This window comes from Aspergillus fijiensis (assembly GCF_003184825.1).
Source record: "Aspergillus fijiensis CBS 313.89 unplaced genomic scaffold BO72scaffold_58, whole genome shotgun sequence".
Lineage (NCBI taxonomy): Eukaryota > Fungi > Ascomycota > Eurotiomycetes > Eurotiales > Aspergillaceae > Aspergillus > Aspergillus fijiensis.
In genome coordinates this window covers 115453-132684 of record NW_024469034.1, presented here as the reverse complement: position 1 = coordinate 132684, position 17232 = coordinate 115453, and the positions used below count along the sequence as shown (strand labels likewise).

Here is a 17232-nt window from a genome sequence, read left to right as displayed (position 1 = left end):
CCGGTATCTTTGGGCTGGGCTTCTTAGGGATTACTGGTGGGAATGGCGTGGTGAGATTGACGGTCAATGTGGGTTTGGGGGCGGGAATCCTGCGCTAGACAGACATCCCTGTGTTTCTGATTCTTTTTAGAGGTGCGGATTGCGTGGACTTGATAGTATCAAGGGGATTGCTGTGGATATACGATGTAGATAGGAAGGTAAAGGCAAGGCGGGGCGGGCGGGGCGGGGCGGGTGTTCCTGTTCCATGGTTAGAATCATTGATTCATGAGTAGTAAAGTAGTATTTACCTTATTGAAGTAAACAATTCATAGCTACAAAGAGGAGGTGCTGTATAGAGTGTCCTATTCTCAATTGACCAAGATGGAGTATAAGCTGTAGAACAGTGTACTGTACCTACACCGACTGACCTATCTCTAGCAGTATAAATCACATGCAACTGACTAGGATGTGCCCACCTCTAGCAAGCTAGTATGTAGTCTACGTAGTCAAGTCAAGGTATATCTTCTCATCTCCACCACATCACCATCACCATCACTAAGTCCACTCAACCAACCACAATAGAAACCCCCTTACGATCAAACCATCCCGATCTTTAACAAACAACACAACACCAAAATGACCGACCACCCCACAACCACAACCACCACCACGACACCAACCACAACCACAACCACAACCACAACCCCCGCACCCGCACCCGCAACCACAACCACACCCCCCAATCCTCTTCCCCCCCAAAACACCCCCCAAAACACCCCCCAAAACCCACCAACCTCCCACCCCTCAGCCTCAACCACATCCCCCTCTACAAGCACAGCAACCGAAGCCCGCACAGCCTTCACCGCCACCCTGCGCAGCACCGCGCAAGCGCACGAGACGCACCTGCGCGAGCGCGCCCGGATCCTGCACGACAACGCCGCCGCCCTCGAGCGCCAGGAGCACGCGCTGGCGGGGTCGACAGCGGCGCTGGCGAAGCAGAACGCCCAGCTGGCCAAGACGGCGGACGCGGCGCGCGACGCGTTGAAAGAGATCGGGGACGTGCAGAACTGGGCGGAGGTGATTGAGCGCGAGCTGTTGGTGGTGGAGGAGACGTTGCGGTTGGTTGAGCATCGTTCGGGGGGTGGGGATGGGGATGGGGAGGATTCTGGGCGGGAGGGGGTTGATTTTGGTGATGAGGGGGATGCTGGGGTTGTGAATGGGGCTGGGGCTGGGAAGGTGCGGAGAGATGAGCGGGACGGAGGTCGGGAGGAGGAGGGTGGGGATGACGACGATGCCGATAACGAGAATCTTGGGAAGGGGAGGGGTGGGTGGTTTCGGTGGTGGTGATTCTTCTTCATGGGGTTGGGGTTTGAGTTGGATTGAGGGGCAATGTTGGTCGTGATGATGATGGTTGCGGGGTACTATCTTGTCTATTTGTATATCTGCAGTCATGGATTGATGCATACACCATGCAGGTACACAGCACTTACTGACAGTCATGACCAGCAGTACACACACTACATCACTACATGCATCAACCCTACGTCTGATCATCCCGCAACTACCTTGTATACACCGCATCCATTAGTCGCTAGTAATCACCCAACACCGTGCATGCCCGAAAATACTATGTATGTGTTAAAACAAATGGCAAAAATACAAGTAACCCCGACCAACGGATCACTACATATTGGCCAGCTCGTGGTCAATCTGTTTGTCGAGGAAGGCCCGTTTGTCGCCCATCAACGTCGTTTGCAATCGTTGCTCAACCAATGCCCGCACTGTGCCAGATTAGTTAGGGACTGAAACAACCACCCAGGCAAATCACTTACCCTGCTTCTTCGTCACCGTGTCCAAATCCACCTCGGCCAAGCAGCTGCGAATCGCCTCCGTGATCGAGGCCTCGTCCGGCCCACTGCCCCCGCGGAAATCGAACGCGCTCACCGGTCGAGAGGAGTAGCCTCCCACCGGACTACGCGAGTTGGGTCGCGGCCCACCGAGCAGGTTCTCCGTGCTCTGCATCAATCCCACACTGTGGCGGTTCGTCGCCATCCCACTGTCCTGGAACTGGCTCAAGTTGCCCATCGACATGTGGCGCGACACGTTGTGACTGCTCTGGTGAGGGTTGTCCGTGTACCTCGTGAAGCTGGACAGATGCGATTGGCGGTTGCCCGGCGTGTTCAGGAAAGGTGCCGGCGACTGCGGTGGCATGTAAGGGCTGCTGTGGCGACCCTGCCCGGGGAAGCCCGTCAGGATCGTCGACGCCGGCTTGACCGACGAATACTGCGAGTGCATGTCGTCCATTTCCATCGCCATCTCGTCACCAAAACGCCCAGAGTACAGCTTCTCCTGGCTCATGCCGAAGTCGCCGCGACGGCCGGGGAGATTGTTGGCCAGAGCATAGTCGTCCCAGCGCTGCAGCGGAATGCTGCGCGGGTCGAATTTGTCTTCCTCCACTGCCACCACCTTCTTGTCTCCCTTCTCACCGATCACAACACGCGTGTTACCCCAACTGAAATCATCCTGCTTCCAGAAAGAGTACAGCGGCAGAACGAAGTTGTAGACCGGGTAGGCACACAGATAGATGATCATCCATCCGATGTGTTGCCACTGGCGCTTGAGAAGGAAGATAATCGCCTGGAGACCATACACACCCGCCAAGATAATGATCGAGATGATCGGGAACTGACCCGTGCCACTTCCAACCAGATACAACAGGTATCCCAGGTAGACACACGTAGCCGGAAGAATAAGCGTACCAATAAGATCAACCAGGACGACGAACCGCATACTAAACAAACAGAAGCCACACATATCCTTCAAGGCCGCAACCTCAACCAGGTTATGGATGGTGGAGTTGATCCAACGACGTCTCTGCGAAAGCAGGACGGACCATGTCTCGGGCGCGGCCGTACTGGCGTAGGCATCGGGGATGAACTTGTAGGACATGTGAGGGAAATGCTTCGTCATGAGGGTGGTCAGGAAACGATCCTCTCCCAAAGACAAAAGGTTCTTCTTGTGAAGGGTGTCCACTTCAGGGTCGGCATATTCGACGATGACCTGATCGGAAATGATAAGCGGGCGACCCTTGTCGGCGGTGCGCAAGCGATACATGCAGAAACTGAAAACCTGTTAGCAGCAATTCAGACACACTCGGGTCAGTGACTTACCATCCCGGAAGACAGGTGACGGTGCCGAAAAGCGATTCGAATGCCTTGGCCAGATGGTGAGAAATGTAGTACTCGTAGACCTGAATCATCGTCCACCAACTCCGCTCCTCGTTCTGAAGACTGGTCTCGCCACAAATACCGGCAATCCGCGCATCATTGGCACATGCAGCCACAAGTCGGTTCAGTGAATCTTCCCGCACACTAGTATCGGCATCCACCATCAGGCAGTACTCGTACAGCTCGGGGTCAACGCCAATCACGTTGTTGATCTGATGGAAGATCTCAAGCTCGAGCGGCGTCATGGGAGAGCGATGGTGCACGCGATTCAGGAACTGCATCAACAGGATCTGGGAGTCACGCTTGCCACGGTTGCCAGGCTTGGGCTTGCTCTGCTCCGACTCCTTACCGACCTTCACCACAACGATGTACGGAACCACGTTGCCTTCATATTCGTAGAGACCAGAGTATACCTTTCCGTAGTTCAGTTGCTCGTTTCCTTGTCCGATGGCCTTGCAGGGTAACGCAGGAGGATCGATCTTGGGATCCACGCCAAGGATATCCAGCACGATCTTGGGAGTTGGCCGGTCATTACCACCACCGACAATCATACCGTCACAGATCACGAAGATGAGCTTCCGCTTGTTATCATATTCGAGGGCAGTAAGCGAGTCCAAACCCTGCCGCAGCGCATCCTCACCCTCAGTGTAGGCAGGGACCATGCAGATAACGAACTTGTCTTGCGGAGCAGGACGACGCTTGGTACCGAACTGCAGAGCGGCAAGGAACTTGACAACAATCACAGCACAGATCATAACCGTGAATGCCAACAAGATCCAGTTGTTGACCGTACACCTCGGGCTGTTGCGGAAATCGACTTTGCCCTTGTAGAAAACGTAGTCCAGACAAGTCTGGGCGTTACGGAAATCCGTGCTGTTTCCCCATTTCGACGTGACGTCTTCACCAGCATAGTTCTTGAAAAGCGTGGTCACGCTGCTGGGAAGGTAGTCATAACCGTTGCTATCATCGAACAAATCGGCCGTGTAGAAATAATCCGTCAGATCATAAATCTTCTCATTGACAATGACCCAGTACCGCGAACTTGACTCAGCCTCCTCCTTGACCTTCTTTCGGGTCCAGACAAGAGGTCCCTTGTAGTACCCTTTCATTTTGGGTAGGAAGATGTCCTCATACCACGTGATGTTGTGCAGCGCCGTGGTCGTGCTTGGCGTTTCATAGGGACCGCACTTGTGTTCCGCATTGGGGTATTCAATGGCGCTGGTGTCGTTGTATTGCATTTGAATTGACTGTTCCGTGACAAAGTGCCCGCAGAAGCGAGTCAGTGGGGGAGGGAAGTACGGATCCAGGATCTCTCCGGCGAACGGCTTCATGTTGCTGGTAGTCGTCTCGATACTGCTGTCACTGTGCTGTTTACGCCAGAACTTGCTGATGTCATATACGTTTCCATGGACACTGACGTAGAAGTCATTGTTGCCCACATGCCAACTGAGCTCCTTTTCGTTCCAGACTTTGTTCTTGTTCGGGCACAGAAGATCGCCGAAAGCGATGATATAGAAGCAGACAATGCCGTTGAACAGCAGGATAAGGAAGACGAGAACGAACTTCTCTCTCCAGGCCATCCGGACGTCAGGACGCTTCATGCGACCAAACCAGCGGAGGGCGAAAGAGGGGATCCAAAAGGTCAACGCCCACACAAAGGCGACCCAGGCACGCCGCACCTTGGTGATGGGCTTCTTCTCGATGTGCTTGCCATCTCCAAATTCCGGATCAAGCTCGCCTTCGTACCGGGCATAATCCTCGTCCCATTTCCTCGTATCGCCTTTGCTGCCGAGGCCGTAGTCGCCTCCACTCATGTGAAGCGTGTTGGGGACACTGGGCGCAATAGACTTGGCCAGGCCACCATGAACACTGGGCACGAGAGTACTTTGTCTTTGAAGGAGGTCATCCCGGCTTCCCAGAAGACTGGTCGATTCTACGACCGGAGTTCCGGCGTAATGCGGATCAAGCATAGTGCTGCCGTAGATAAACGGGTTCACTGGTGGCGACTCGTCCGGTTTGAGGTCGAGCATCGTTTCAGCCTCCCACCAAGCGCTCTCTCGCATCCAAATACGCTGGTGACCGACGACTGCGTCGCCATTGGTCCATCCTCGTTCCATCAACCAGCTTTCGACCCCTTCTCTGCCGTCGGCGCAGCCAAGTCGGTGGTAACGGCTCACGAACTCATCCACATCGAAATCCGCGGTGAAGTCGAGCTGCTTAAGTCGTCTGTTAGCCCATTCGGCAAACCGCCATTCGCGTAATTGACGGGAGACTGCCGCCGCCGACCAGCCGGCAGCTGGGAGGGAAGGGTTAAGATTCTGGGGAAGCTCGTCCGTTGGGTGCAGAGAGATGTGATGCCACACTCTGCTACTTCCCAAAGTGTTGATGAGATCGAAGCGGCCCTTTTGGCCAACCGTGATACCTTCGCTTTCGACGGGCAGCAAAAGGCGTCGGAGGAAAGAGTCCCCTTCAACCTCGAAGCCGACTTTCTCGAGTACCTCCTGTCGCCGCGCGATTTCGTATTCACGTTCGCGCCAGGCATTTCCAGTGGTAATGCCAAGGTCGGGCTCGACCTGTGCAACTGCCGCGTTCACGTCGTTGGAAACTGCGTGCCCAACCGCAGGAACGCTGACGCCGTCTTCCTTCATTTCCGCATTGATACCAATGCTGTCGTCGAAGACTTCTCTCATTGCCAATGCTTTGCCCAGGGCGGGTCGAGGGATGTCCACCACCGTGATAGCAACGGTATCGTCGTCAGTCCATTGACCTCCAGGGCCGGAGCCACCGCTCATGCTGGGGCTACTTTCTAGCATTGCTTGGAGCTCGCTCGAAATGGCGTCGTTCGCCTTGCCGATCACCCAATCGACGAGGGCTTCGTAGATTCCAGCAATCAACACCTCCCGTTCATCGGTCGAGCACTTGCGGGCTAGAATTTCCGGGTCAATCCCTAGGAGGCCGCCGACCTCCTCACAGGCCTCCTCGAGGTCCTCCTGATCGACGAGCAATCCTGCCGCATCGCCCAACTTCAGCAATCCGGCCAGTGTAGCCAGTAGACCACGCAAGGAGGCTCCCTTGATGCCGATGGCCTTGAGCGCGGCCCGGAAATCCTCTGCGGCAGCGGCATCGTCCGCTGTCGGGAGATAGGATGGTGGGGTGTAGGTTCCGGACTTGTTCAGCAGAGAATACTCCGATGCGTCCTTCAGGTTCAGGAACTCGCGCTCGGCGGGGGTGGACACTGAGGCTAGGAGGTAGTAGAAAACGTCAAACGCACGAAAGCCCGGCTCCGGGGCAATGTCGAGAAGTCCCTTGCGTACATTGATCCCGGATGTTGACAGCGACAACGTCAATCCTACAATGTCCCCTTTCAGATTGAAGGAGTAGCGAGCAGCAAGGGCGGAGTAGAGGGAATAAGAAGGGTTGAAGGACGTCACCGCGGAGACGAAGGGTCGAAGAGCCGTCAGCGCGGTGAAGGTGACACTCGGGGTCGAAAGTGGCAGGGCCGCCAGGAATGGTTCCAAGATGGAAGGGGTCGACTGGTGTGCCGAGCTGTTGTAGGTTAGCAGACTGCGAAAGTTTGTGCACAGCAGGATCTTGCATACCAGAGCACAATGCAGCCGTCCTCCGCTCGTCGGCGCGCATGCTCCCACGCCCGGAGCGCGATCTCACGGTCTATCGTGCCTCCATCCTGGCCGTTTGAGGTGGCCCGCGAGGCAGTGACCCATGTATTCACCACCAGGCTTGTTGCTGCGTCGAGTTGATATGCTTGAGCGGAGTTGTAGTAGGCATGCAGCGCATTCAAAAGTGTGGTTGTTGTTACAGGGCTCGGTGAGTGTGCACCTGGCCGCGAGGTCGATAGGCCAGCGGAATGGCCCGAGTAAACGGAAAAGCGAGTGGACATGATTGTTGTTCCTGTTCACAGCAGCTCACAACAGTCAAGTCAATATACTTTCTGGTTAAGAAGTTGCCCAAGCAGCCCAATCCAGTGTCCAATAAATGTATAGGCTGGGTGGCTGGTTATAGCATGGGTCTTGGGTTGGCTGATTCAAAGGCGGGCGATCAAGCCATGAGCATGTCTTGGTGGTTGTAGGACTGTAGCTTGTCGGTTGAAATAAAACCGTGTTGTCTTATGTGAATATCGAAAAGTCCGATCAAAATAGTTCTATCAAGTCTCGAGTATGTATCAGGTCAATGTCGTCTGAGCGAGTGTCAGGGACGGTAGTCGGTAGCGAATGTTGGAGGATCGATCGATTAAGATTAGAATGCTTGGAGAGGGGGGGGGGAATAGCTCGAGAAAGCGAAAGACTAGAGGGAGATGAGGAGATAGGATAGCGACAGAGATGAAGAACTGCACAAAAAAAGGAATTAAACAATGCAGGACAAGCAGCAATGGAGGAAACAAGAGCCAAGATGAAGATGCAAAGCAACAGCGCAGGAAAGAAAGCAGCAGCGGCAGCAGAGAGGAGCGAGTTGTTCGAATGTTGTTTGTACCAATACTTACTCTCTCTCTGGTCTGTCTCTCTCTGTTAACTTACCAGTCAGAGCTTAGCTCGATCGGGATAGTCAGGTATGGGTATGGGTAAGTAAGCATGGGTCGTATGGGTCGGAGCGGATTTGAAAATTACTGCGACCTCGGAGGTAGATTACCGCTTACCGCCGACACTAGTACTGCTAGTACTGCAACTGTCTGCACATTACAGACTGCTCACTTGCTCGGTAGATACCCGCCAACCTGCGGGCACAGTTTGGGTTTCAACGTTGTCAGGGGGGTATTTTGCAATGACCAGAGGAGACTATCAGCCACTAGCCACTCAAACTAGCTAACTTTAAGCGGTCAAGTGCAGGAGACAGATACTACTCTGGAGTAAGCAGCAGAAACTATCCATGGGTAGTCAACGTAGTCTCCGTATTCGGGCCAGGAGACCTTACTCAGGTGGTGAAATGGTGGTCAAATGGACAGTTGACTAGTGACCTACCTCCCTTTGCCCCCCCTAATTGTGTCTCTGACTCCATTGCTCTCTTCACCGGAAGACGATAAATTACTAGGTGCAATGTGTGTGGGTGTATGTGTGTGTATCAGTATCTCTTTCACTTCAAGGTTCCTCTATCTTTTCCACCCTTCAAGCGAGGCTCGACCAATGTCATGTGGCGTGCTTAACGTACTTTGGCTGCAGCCAATCGGTGAGGCGGAGTAGAATTGATCCATGGCTTTAGACCCTGGAGGGAAACCCTATAATTGGCAACAAAACTGAGTTGGTGTTGTCTCACACCTCTTCAACAACTGTTCTTGTCTCAGGCAAGAGGCCAATTAAGGTGGCTGCCCTTGTCTTGCCACTCTTTGGCACTGCAGTCTCGCCGCTCTGCTATTTCTGGATGTTTTTCCAGCATGGAGGGGTAGCTGTCATATGCTGTTCAGAGACAATTCTGCATCCAATTCATCCCGGATTGGCTGCGGCCGTGGATGGAGTTTTCTAATTTTTACATTTTTATTTTTTTTTCTTATTTTTGTCATGGCAGGACACTTTTATGCCTGCTCAATAAATGCTGTGCTGAGTCTGTTCGTGTGTTACCAGACTACCAGATATCCACACTCCAGTCCGACTACTACACGGGCAAAGTGTCCAAACCATGGTGATACGTGTAAGAAAGTTAAGCCTGACTCGGATGCTGTAATGGTACTACGGTAATATCGATGTCGCTTGCTAGCCACCTCGCATGAATTGCCTCCTTCCCATCAATATCAATAGATTGCTGTAAATTGCTGCTGCAGAAGTTAGTGTTGTTGGGGTACCGACGACAGAGAGGAGGGGAGCAAAAGAGGGAGGAAAGGGTGCACGGCTGACTAAGGAACCCTGTCTCTTCTTTGTTGGAGAGGGAAGGGAAAAAAACAACAAACGAAAGGGGGGAGGGGATTTTGTCCCTTCCCTTCCCTTCCCTTCCCTCTTCCCCAACTTCGTGGGTCCGGGCAAAGAAAAGAAGAAAAAATATTCCCACTTTTTTTCTCGTCAATGCTGTTGGTCACAAAAACACCCCTAGTTTCACGCTTGGCTGGATTGGGGAATGAGATCGAATGATCGCTCCACTCCACCCGAATTCTTCCTTTTGGGTTGGATTGTGCTGCTAACTGCTCAGGGTCTCCCGGATGATCCTGATCACCAACCATAGACGGTACAAAATGTGGTGCTCCAAACTTGGCATCACCGTCAGACTGGATCGAGTCTTCGAGTCTGACTACTTATGATCTCAAATGTCTCTCTTTCTGGAGGATCTCCATATCAGATCCTGCCCGCTTCCTGAGTCTCCATCATCATCATGACTGCACGTCTGCTCTCTGCATGCCGCATGGGTTTTTATCGAGTCCACTGTCTCTACCACACCCCCGTTCACCATCCACATCCTATACGATGCGTGGGAAGAATCCGCGCGTCGCCCGAGCCCGCCCTGACTGGCGACTGCATCAGTCAGGGAAGTTGGAGCCCCTCCCCTCCCCCCTTTTCGACTCTGCGCGGGTGGCGCTGAATGATTGACATGGGATTGTCTCTGTTGCGCCAGCATTAGATGGGCAGCCCTCGTCTCACATTCTCAGCTGCTGATTCTAATTCTGACTCGAGGGGGGCGGGCGGGTGGGCAGCAGGAGAGCAGAGCGAAGAGGTATTCTATCTGAGACCTCGCGGGAAAACACAGGGACAAGACCAATGGTAATTATGGGTCTTGTTTACAGCGTGTGTTTATTGATTGAAATTGAAACGATTGGTACCTCAGGGCCCGGCCCCCCCGACCCTAACCTGAGGTCAGCCAGTCAGCCAGTCGAGCCTGAGCCAGAGACCAGACCATTCCATTCCCAGGGAAGCTTCGCCCAACCGGTTTCTGTACAGCCCTCCACCTGGATTCGGATCCGCGGGCCCTCGGCTGTCAGGTGCAGGATGCAGCCTCCAAAAATAATTCTCCCCTAGCAGCATGGGATGGGATAGATGCTCTATTATTTTTTCGTAATGACCGAAGAAAGGCTGCTGCTAATGTGTAGACTACTACCGTAAGAGCAGGTTGCCCGGCAATTAGTGAAGAAAAATCGATAAGCTAATAATAAAAAAAAGAGATAGTGAAGGATGGTGAATGAAAAATACGTAACCCCAGCTCTTTACCAATTTACTAGTAACTTTCAAACTGAAGTCCCCTCTTTTTTTCCTCTCTCTCTCTCTCCCGTCTGTTTCTTTTCTTCCCTTTCCCCCCGCCGCCGCCCATAAAAAGATCCATCCATACGGACTTACCCCATACGGTAATATACTTACCAGACTGGACCAGGAGTGGATTCCCTTTATCAACATTGTCCGATGCGTTTGTCTTGTCTGTCTGTCCCCAGAAAAAGCTACCCGTTGTTCACTCACTGATGTTGCTTCTTCCTCTTCCTCCTTCGAATTTCCATCGCTCTGTTGCTCCTTCGCCGTTTTTGTGATTGTGTTTGGCATCTGATAATCCTAATCTTAATCTCCTTCCCATTTCCCCCCTCCTCATCGACGCTCGCTTCATCTCACTTGGCGCCCGCCATTTACAATCGCTTCAAACCAGCTTGCGGGCCCCCCTCTCCCATCTGCCCCCAAGTCTGCGGGCTACTCCAGTCGCTTCTCTTGACTTTGAAGTTGGAGCATCATCCGAATTTTGTTTCTAGCGCAGATTGCTATGATCAGTGCAGGAAATGTACCTATCTTACTTTGACTGAGTATCAAGCATTGTCCATTCGAGGTAATCGCAACATTCCTAGGCCCGGAACAACAACACGCGTTTTACTTCGGCCGAGCATAGCAAGAAAGGATTCCACTGGATTCGACATTGATCCACCTGCTCTCACCTCTAAGATACCTTTGAGTCGCTATTGTGATCAGCTTCAGCATCCGTCGCTTGACCCACGACTTGGGTCTTGAGGCGTCAACAACGCGAACATGGTTGCACATACCACCGCGGGACACACCCCGTCTCATGCACAGTCCTCACTACCGTCATTACCTTCACATCTGCAGTCTGACACACATTTGACTGCACACTTAGCCAGCCGGTAATGAAGCCCATCAAGGCTCGTCAAAGACATTCAGGTTGCTAACGGTGGCACACTGTAGATTCCATGTCGGATTACCAACTGCGCGCTTGTCATCGCAAGCTTTGATTAGTCTCAACACATATACCTCATCCGCCAAAGGCCCCGATGGCGACAAAGAGGGCAGTGCTATGGGAGAGGCGGAGGACCTGGCCAGGCGGGCATTCACTCGTCTCGGTGCACGGGGAGAGAACCAGGCCATTGTTTTCCTGTAAGCCCCTTTGTGGCCGTCGCAGTGGGGACGAAATCTAACTAGATGACTCAGTGGTGAGAGTGGCTCTGGAAAGACCACCCTTCGTTCTCACATCGTTTCGGCCTTCCTCTCGTTCTCCTCCACCCCTCTTTCCTCGAAGCTGTCATACGCTGCTTTCGTTTTCGACACCCTCACGACAACCAAGTCCCTGACCACACCGACAGCATCCAAAGCTGGACTTTTCTTGGAACTCCAGTACGATGGTTCCTCATCAGTGAACCCCACCTTAATCGGTGGTAAGATTATCGACCACAGACTTGAGCGCAGTCGCATTGCTTCCGTTCCTACTGGAGAGCGAAGCTTTCACGTCCTTTACTATCTCCTTGCTGGAACGAGTGCTGCCGAGAAGACCCATCTAGGGTTCGACAATTCGATCCACGTCTCGACCGCGGCCGGCAAGCTGTCTTCCGCCTCGATCGGTCACAAGCGATGGAGATATCTGGGTCATCCCACCCAGCTCAAGGTGGGCATCAACGACGCCGATGGATTTCAGCACTTTAAGACCGCATTGAGGAAGTTGGAGTTCCCCCGCAGTGAAATCGCGGAACTGTGTCAGATGTTGGCGACGATCCTGCATCTGGGACAGCTTGATTTCGTGAGCGGACAGGCCACGACGACCGGCGCGGAGGAATCTGGCGGATACTCTCACGAGGGTGGCGAGAAGGTCACCGTCGTCAGAAACAAGGATGTTTTGTCCATCATTGCGGCCTTCCTGGGCTTGAGTGTGGAACAACTCGAGACCAGTTTTGGTTACAAGACGAAGACCATCCGCCGGGAGCGCGTCACTGTGATGTTGGATCCCAAGGGGGCACGGCAGAATGCGGATGATTTGGCCAGAACCCTGTACTCTCTCCTGGTGGCATATGTGATTGAGACCATCAACCAGAAGATCTGCGCGGCCGAGGACAGTGTGGCCAACACCGTCTCGGTCGTCGACTTCCCTGGTTTCTCTCAAGTCAGCGCAACCGGCTCGACGTTGGACCAGCTACTGAGCAATGCGGCGACGGAGTCCCTGTACAATTTCTGTTTGCAATCGTTCTTCGACCGGAAGGCAGATATGCTGGAACGGGAAGAGGTTTCCGTGCCAGCGACGAGCTATTTCGACAACGTTGATACCGTGCGAGGCCTGTTGAAACCCGCGAATGGTTTGTTGAGTATCCTCGATGACCAGACTAGACGTGGAAGGACAGACTCTCAATTCCTCGAATCCGTCAGAAGACGTTTTGAAAACAAGAACCCCGCTATCACCGTTGGTTCCGCGGGCCAAGCCACAGGTGTGGTCTCACAGCATGCACGCACTTCGTTCACGGTGAAGCACTTTGCTGGCGAAGTCGAATACCCTGTCCATGGTCTTCTGGAGGAGAACGGTGACATGATCTCTGGAGATCTGATGAATCTCATGAAGTCCACGAACAGCGAATTTGTGAGAGATCTGTTTGGCCAGGAGGCTCTACACACGGTTACGCATCCCCAAGAGAAGACCGCCATTGTACAAGCGCAAGTTAGCTCGAAGCCGCTGCGTATGCCCAGTATGGCCAGGCGCAAAAACGGCCCGTCTTCTCGTCCCATGTTCGATGCACCGCCGCCTATCGAGGACAGAGATGAGGTTGAGAGTCAGGCTGACAGTACATCGAAGAGTTCCGGAAGACGCAAGAGCGCCATGATTGCAAGTGGCATCCAGGGCGCTGCCGGACAGTTCCTGTCTTCGTTAGACATTGTCAATAAATGTCTGAGCTCCCCCAACTTGAATCCTTACTTCGTTTTCTGCCTGAAGCCCAATGATCGACGTATCGCCAATCAATTTGACAGCAAATGTGTCCGCGCACAAGTACAAACATTCGGCATTACGGAAATCAGCCAGCGACTGAGGAATGCAGACTTCAGTGTCTTCCTCCCATTCGCGGAATTCCTGGGCCTGGCTGAGATTGGCAATGTTGTGGTGGGAAGCGACAGGGAGAAGGCGGAGGTTGTCCTTGATGAGAAGCGATGGCCGGGGAATGAAGCCCGAGTCGGCAGCACAGGTGTCTTCCTCAGCGAACGTTGCTGGGCGGACCTTGCAAAGGTCGGCGAGCGCGTGGTTCCCGTCTACGCTGCGGGTGAAGGCTCCGACGAAGGCGGGGACGGTCTGCTTCACCCGCAGACCGCGAACTACCATGATTCCAAAGTCCGACTCCTTGGCCCAGCGGACCAGTCGCCGGGTGGTTTCATATACGGCGAGGAAGGGAAGCAAGGGTATTTTGGTAGTCGCGATCTCGATGGACGCTCCGAGGCTGGTGCTTCTGCCTTCAACTCCGGGGACATGTTCCGGAATCTGGATACCCGTGAGCAGATGTTGGAAAAGGGCAATGACAAGAACATGGAAGAGATCGAAGATATACCTGTGTCTGGTAGTCGCAAAAGGTGGATGTTCCTCGTCTATCTGCTAACGTGGTACATCCCTGACTTCACCATCAAACTCCTCGGTCGTATGAAGCGCAAGGATGTGCGAATTGCCTGGCGTGAAAAGCTCGCGATCAATCTGATCATCTGGTTCTGCTGTCTCGTCGCCATATTCTTCATTGTTGTCTTTCCTTCCTTGATCTGTCCCACACAGCACGTTTACTCGTCTGCCGAGCTGTCTTCGCACAATGGCAAAGATGGACACAACTCTTTCGTCGCAGTTCGGGGTGTGGTTTTCAATTTGGGCAAATTCATGCCCGCACACTACCCCGATATCGTGCCTGAAACGGCTCTCAAGAAATACGCAGGCACGGATGCCACCGGTCTGTTCCCTGTACAAGTCTCAGCTTTGTGCCCCGGCACGACAGGAGAAGTGGATCCTACGGTGCTTTTGGACTACTCAGCGACCAACGTCTCAGGCTCTGCCACTACTGTCAGTTCCACCGATACCAACATGCAGTACCACGACTTCCGCTATTTCACCAATGACTACCGGCCGGATTGGTTCCAGGAGCAAATGATTTCACTCAGATCAAATTATTTCAAAGGTTGGGTCGGTTACACACCAGAGTACATCAAGACCCTTGGTGAAAAGTCCCAGTACATTGGAAGTATCAACGGCAAGGTCTATGATTTGACGACGTACGTTGCAGGAGGTCGGAGAGTGGAAGCCCCGGAGGGCAAGACGGTCCCTGCCGACGTCAATCGCGACTTTATGAGTACTTTGGTCGTCTCTCTCTTCCAGGACCTTCCAGGTCGAGATTTGACGAAGTATTGGGAGAACCTGAAAATTACCGACGTCATGCGCCAGCGCATGCAGCTGTGCTTGGACAATCTCTTTTTCGTGGGTCATGTCGATACCCGTAACTCGGCTCAATGTCTGTTTGCACGATACTTCATTCTGGCAATCTCCATCTTCATTGTTTCGGTCGTGGTTTTCAAGTTCCTTGCTGCCCTGCAGTTCACAAGGAAGAATCTCCCGGAGAATCTTGATAAATTCATCATCTGTCAAGTTCCAGCCTACACGGAAGACGAAGACTCTCTGCGCCGTGCCATTGATTCCATGGCTCGCATGCGTTATGACGACAAGCGGAAACTCCTTGTTGTCATTTGCGATGGTATGATTATCGGACAAGGCAACGATCGTCCTACCCCAAGAATTGTCCTGGATATTTTAGGAGTCCCAGAATCTGTCGATCCCGAGCCTCTCAGCTTCGAAAGTCTGGGCGAAGGACAGAAGCAGCACAATATGGGTAAGATCTATTCAGGTCTCTACGAGGTTCAAGGTCACATTGTCCCCTTCCTTGTTGTTGTCAAGGTTGGAAAACCTTCCGAGGTGGCTCGCCCTGGTAACCGTGGAAAGCGTGATTCTCAGATGGTACTCATGCGATTCTTGAACCGCGTACACTACAACTTGGCTATGAGTCCGATGGAGCTGGAAATGTATCACCAGATCCGCAACATCATCGGTGTCAACCCTACCTTCTATGAATTTATTCTACAGGTCGATGCCGATACTGTTGTCGCCCCGGATGCAGCAACACGCTTCGTCTCTACGCTGTTGGCTGATACTCAAATCATCGGTCTTTGCGGTGAAACTGCTTTGTCTAACGCTAAACACTCGGCCATCACCATGATGCAAGTCTACGAATACTACATCTCACACAACATGATCAAGGCATTTGAGAGTCTGTTCGGATCAGTCACTTGTCTGCCCGGTTGTTTTACAATGTACCGCATTCGCTCTGCGGAGAGTGGAAAGCCTCTGTTCGTCAGCAAAGAGGTTATCGATGCCTACTCCGAAATTCGCGTTGATACACTCCACATGAAGAACCTGCTGCATCTTGGTGAAGATCGTTATCTCACCACACTCTTGATGAAATTTCATCCCAAGTTCAAGACCAAGTACATCATCGCTGCCAAGGCCTGGACTATCGCGCCTGAGAGCTTCGCTGTGTTCCTGTCGCAGCGTCGTCGTTGGATTAACTCAACCGTCCATAACTTGATGGAGTTGGTGCCTCTGCAGCAGCTGTGTGGTTTCTGCTGTTTCAGTATGCGTTTCATTGTCTTTGTCGACTTGCTCAGTACCGTCATTCAGCCTGTTACCTTGGCTTATATCGCGTACTTGATCTACTACCTCGTCACCGATACTTCGACTATTCCGTGGACCACTTTTGTTCTCCTTGCTGCCATCTACGGTCTCCAGGCACTCATCTTCATCTTCCGTCGCAAGTGGGAAATGCTCGGATGGATGCTCATCTACCTATTGGGTCTCCCTATCTCTTCCCTGGCTCTGCCTTTGTACTCCTTCTGGCACATGGATGACTTCTCTTGGGGTAACACCCGTGTTATCACTGGAGAGAAAGGTCGCAAGGTCGTCATTTCAGATGAGGGCAAGTTCGATCCGGCGTCCATTCCGAAGAAGACGTGGGACGAGTATCAGGCCGAACTGTGGGAGGCGCAAACTTCTCGGGACGATCGCTCCGAGGTCTCTGGCATATCTTATGCCACCAAGTCCTACCACCCCATGCAATCTGAGTACGGGTTCCCGCCCTCGCGGCCCATGTCTCAATTCGGCATGCCTCGCTACTCCTCCCGGATGTCCTTGGCCCAGTCGGAGATTATGAGCCGTCACATGGACATGGAGATGGAAGACCTGTCTCATCTGCCTAGCGACGATGCTATTTTGGCCGAAATCCGGGACATCCTCCGCACGGCGGATCTAATGACGGTTACGAAGAAGAGCATCAAGCAGGAGCTTGAGCGACGATTCGGTGTCGCGTTGGATGCTAAGCGTCCCTACATCAACTCAGGTAAGAAACCTTGTTTGGTCCTTTGTGGGTTAAATTTATGGTACTAACTTCTTCACAGCTACTGAGGCCATTCTCGCCGGTCACCTCTAGGTGAAGATCGCATAGCTGTAATTCTTCTTCGATTTTCATGATAAACACGCCCTTACTACCGTCTTGGCGATATTTTCCTCCCATGATCAATATTGCTTGTGACTGATCGTCGCGCATCGCCGCCGCTCTCTCCCCTTCCCACCTGGGCCCCCAATCCGAACCTTCATGTCTACCTGATCTCTTGCCATATCTGACACGGTTGCCAATGAAATGTTCCCACTTTTTTCTCGACTGTGTTGTTATCTTCCATTGATTTGTTTCGCTCCATTTATCTCTTGGCATCGGCGTTTGTACATTACCACATGTGTGGCATATTTTATTATTCCTGCCTCCTTTCCTGCGCCT

The 17232-nt window shown here is 52.8% G+C and overlaps 3 protein-coding genes across 3 annotated transcripts; 2 read left to right on the top strand and 1 right to left on the bottom strand.

Moving 5' to 3' along the window:
- Positions 1-529: 529 nt before the first annotated feature.
- Positions 530-1586, top strand: BO72DRAFT_530925 (uncharacterized protein). Its single transcript, XM_040950329.1, has one exon. The coding sequence runs from the start codon at positions 616-618 to the stop codon at positions 1324-1326; it is 711 nt and encodes a 236-aa protein (XP_040797594.1). The 5' UTR covers positions 530-615; the 3' UTR covers positions 1327-1586.
- A 76-nt stretch (positions 1587-1662) lies between these two features.
- Positions 1663-7104, bottom strand: csmB (putative chitin synthase; the record flags this gene model as incomplete). The annotated part of the gene is made up of 4 exons (XM_040941648.1): positions 1663-1760; positions 1812-3100; positions 3150-6752; positions 6806-7104. The coding sequence occupies 4 exons, from the start codon at positions 7102-7104 to the stop codon at positions 1663-1665; spliced, it is 5289 nt and encodes a 1762-aa protein (XP_040797593.1).
- A 4036-nt stretch (positions 7105-11140) lies between these two features.
- Positions 11141-16844, top strand: chsE (chitin synthase class Va; the record flags this gene model as incomplete). Its single annotated transcript, XM_040941652.1, has 3 exons — positions 11141-11253; positions 11315-11503; positions 11558-16844. 3 exons carry the CDS (start codon positions 11141-11143, stop codon positions 16842-16844), a joined length of 5589 nt encoding a protein of 1862 aa, XP_040797592.1.
- Positions 16845-17232: the final 388 nt, after the last annotated feature.

Coding starts and splice junctions, on each gene's coding strand:
- BO72DRAFT_530925 (XM_040950329.1), top strand. CDS start 616: ATGACCGACCACCCCACAACCACAACCACCACCACGACACCAACCACA.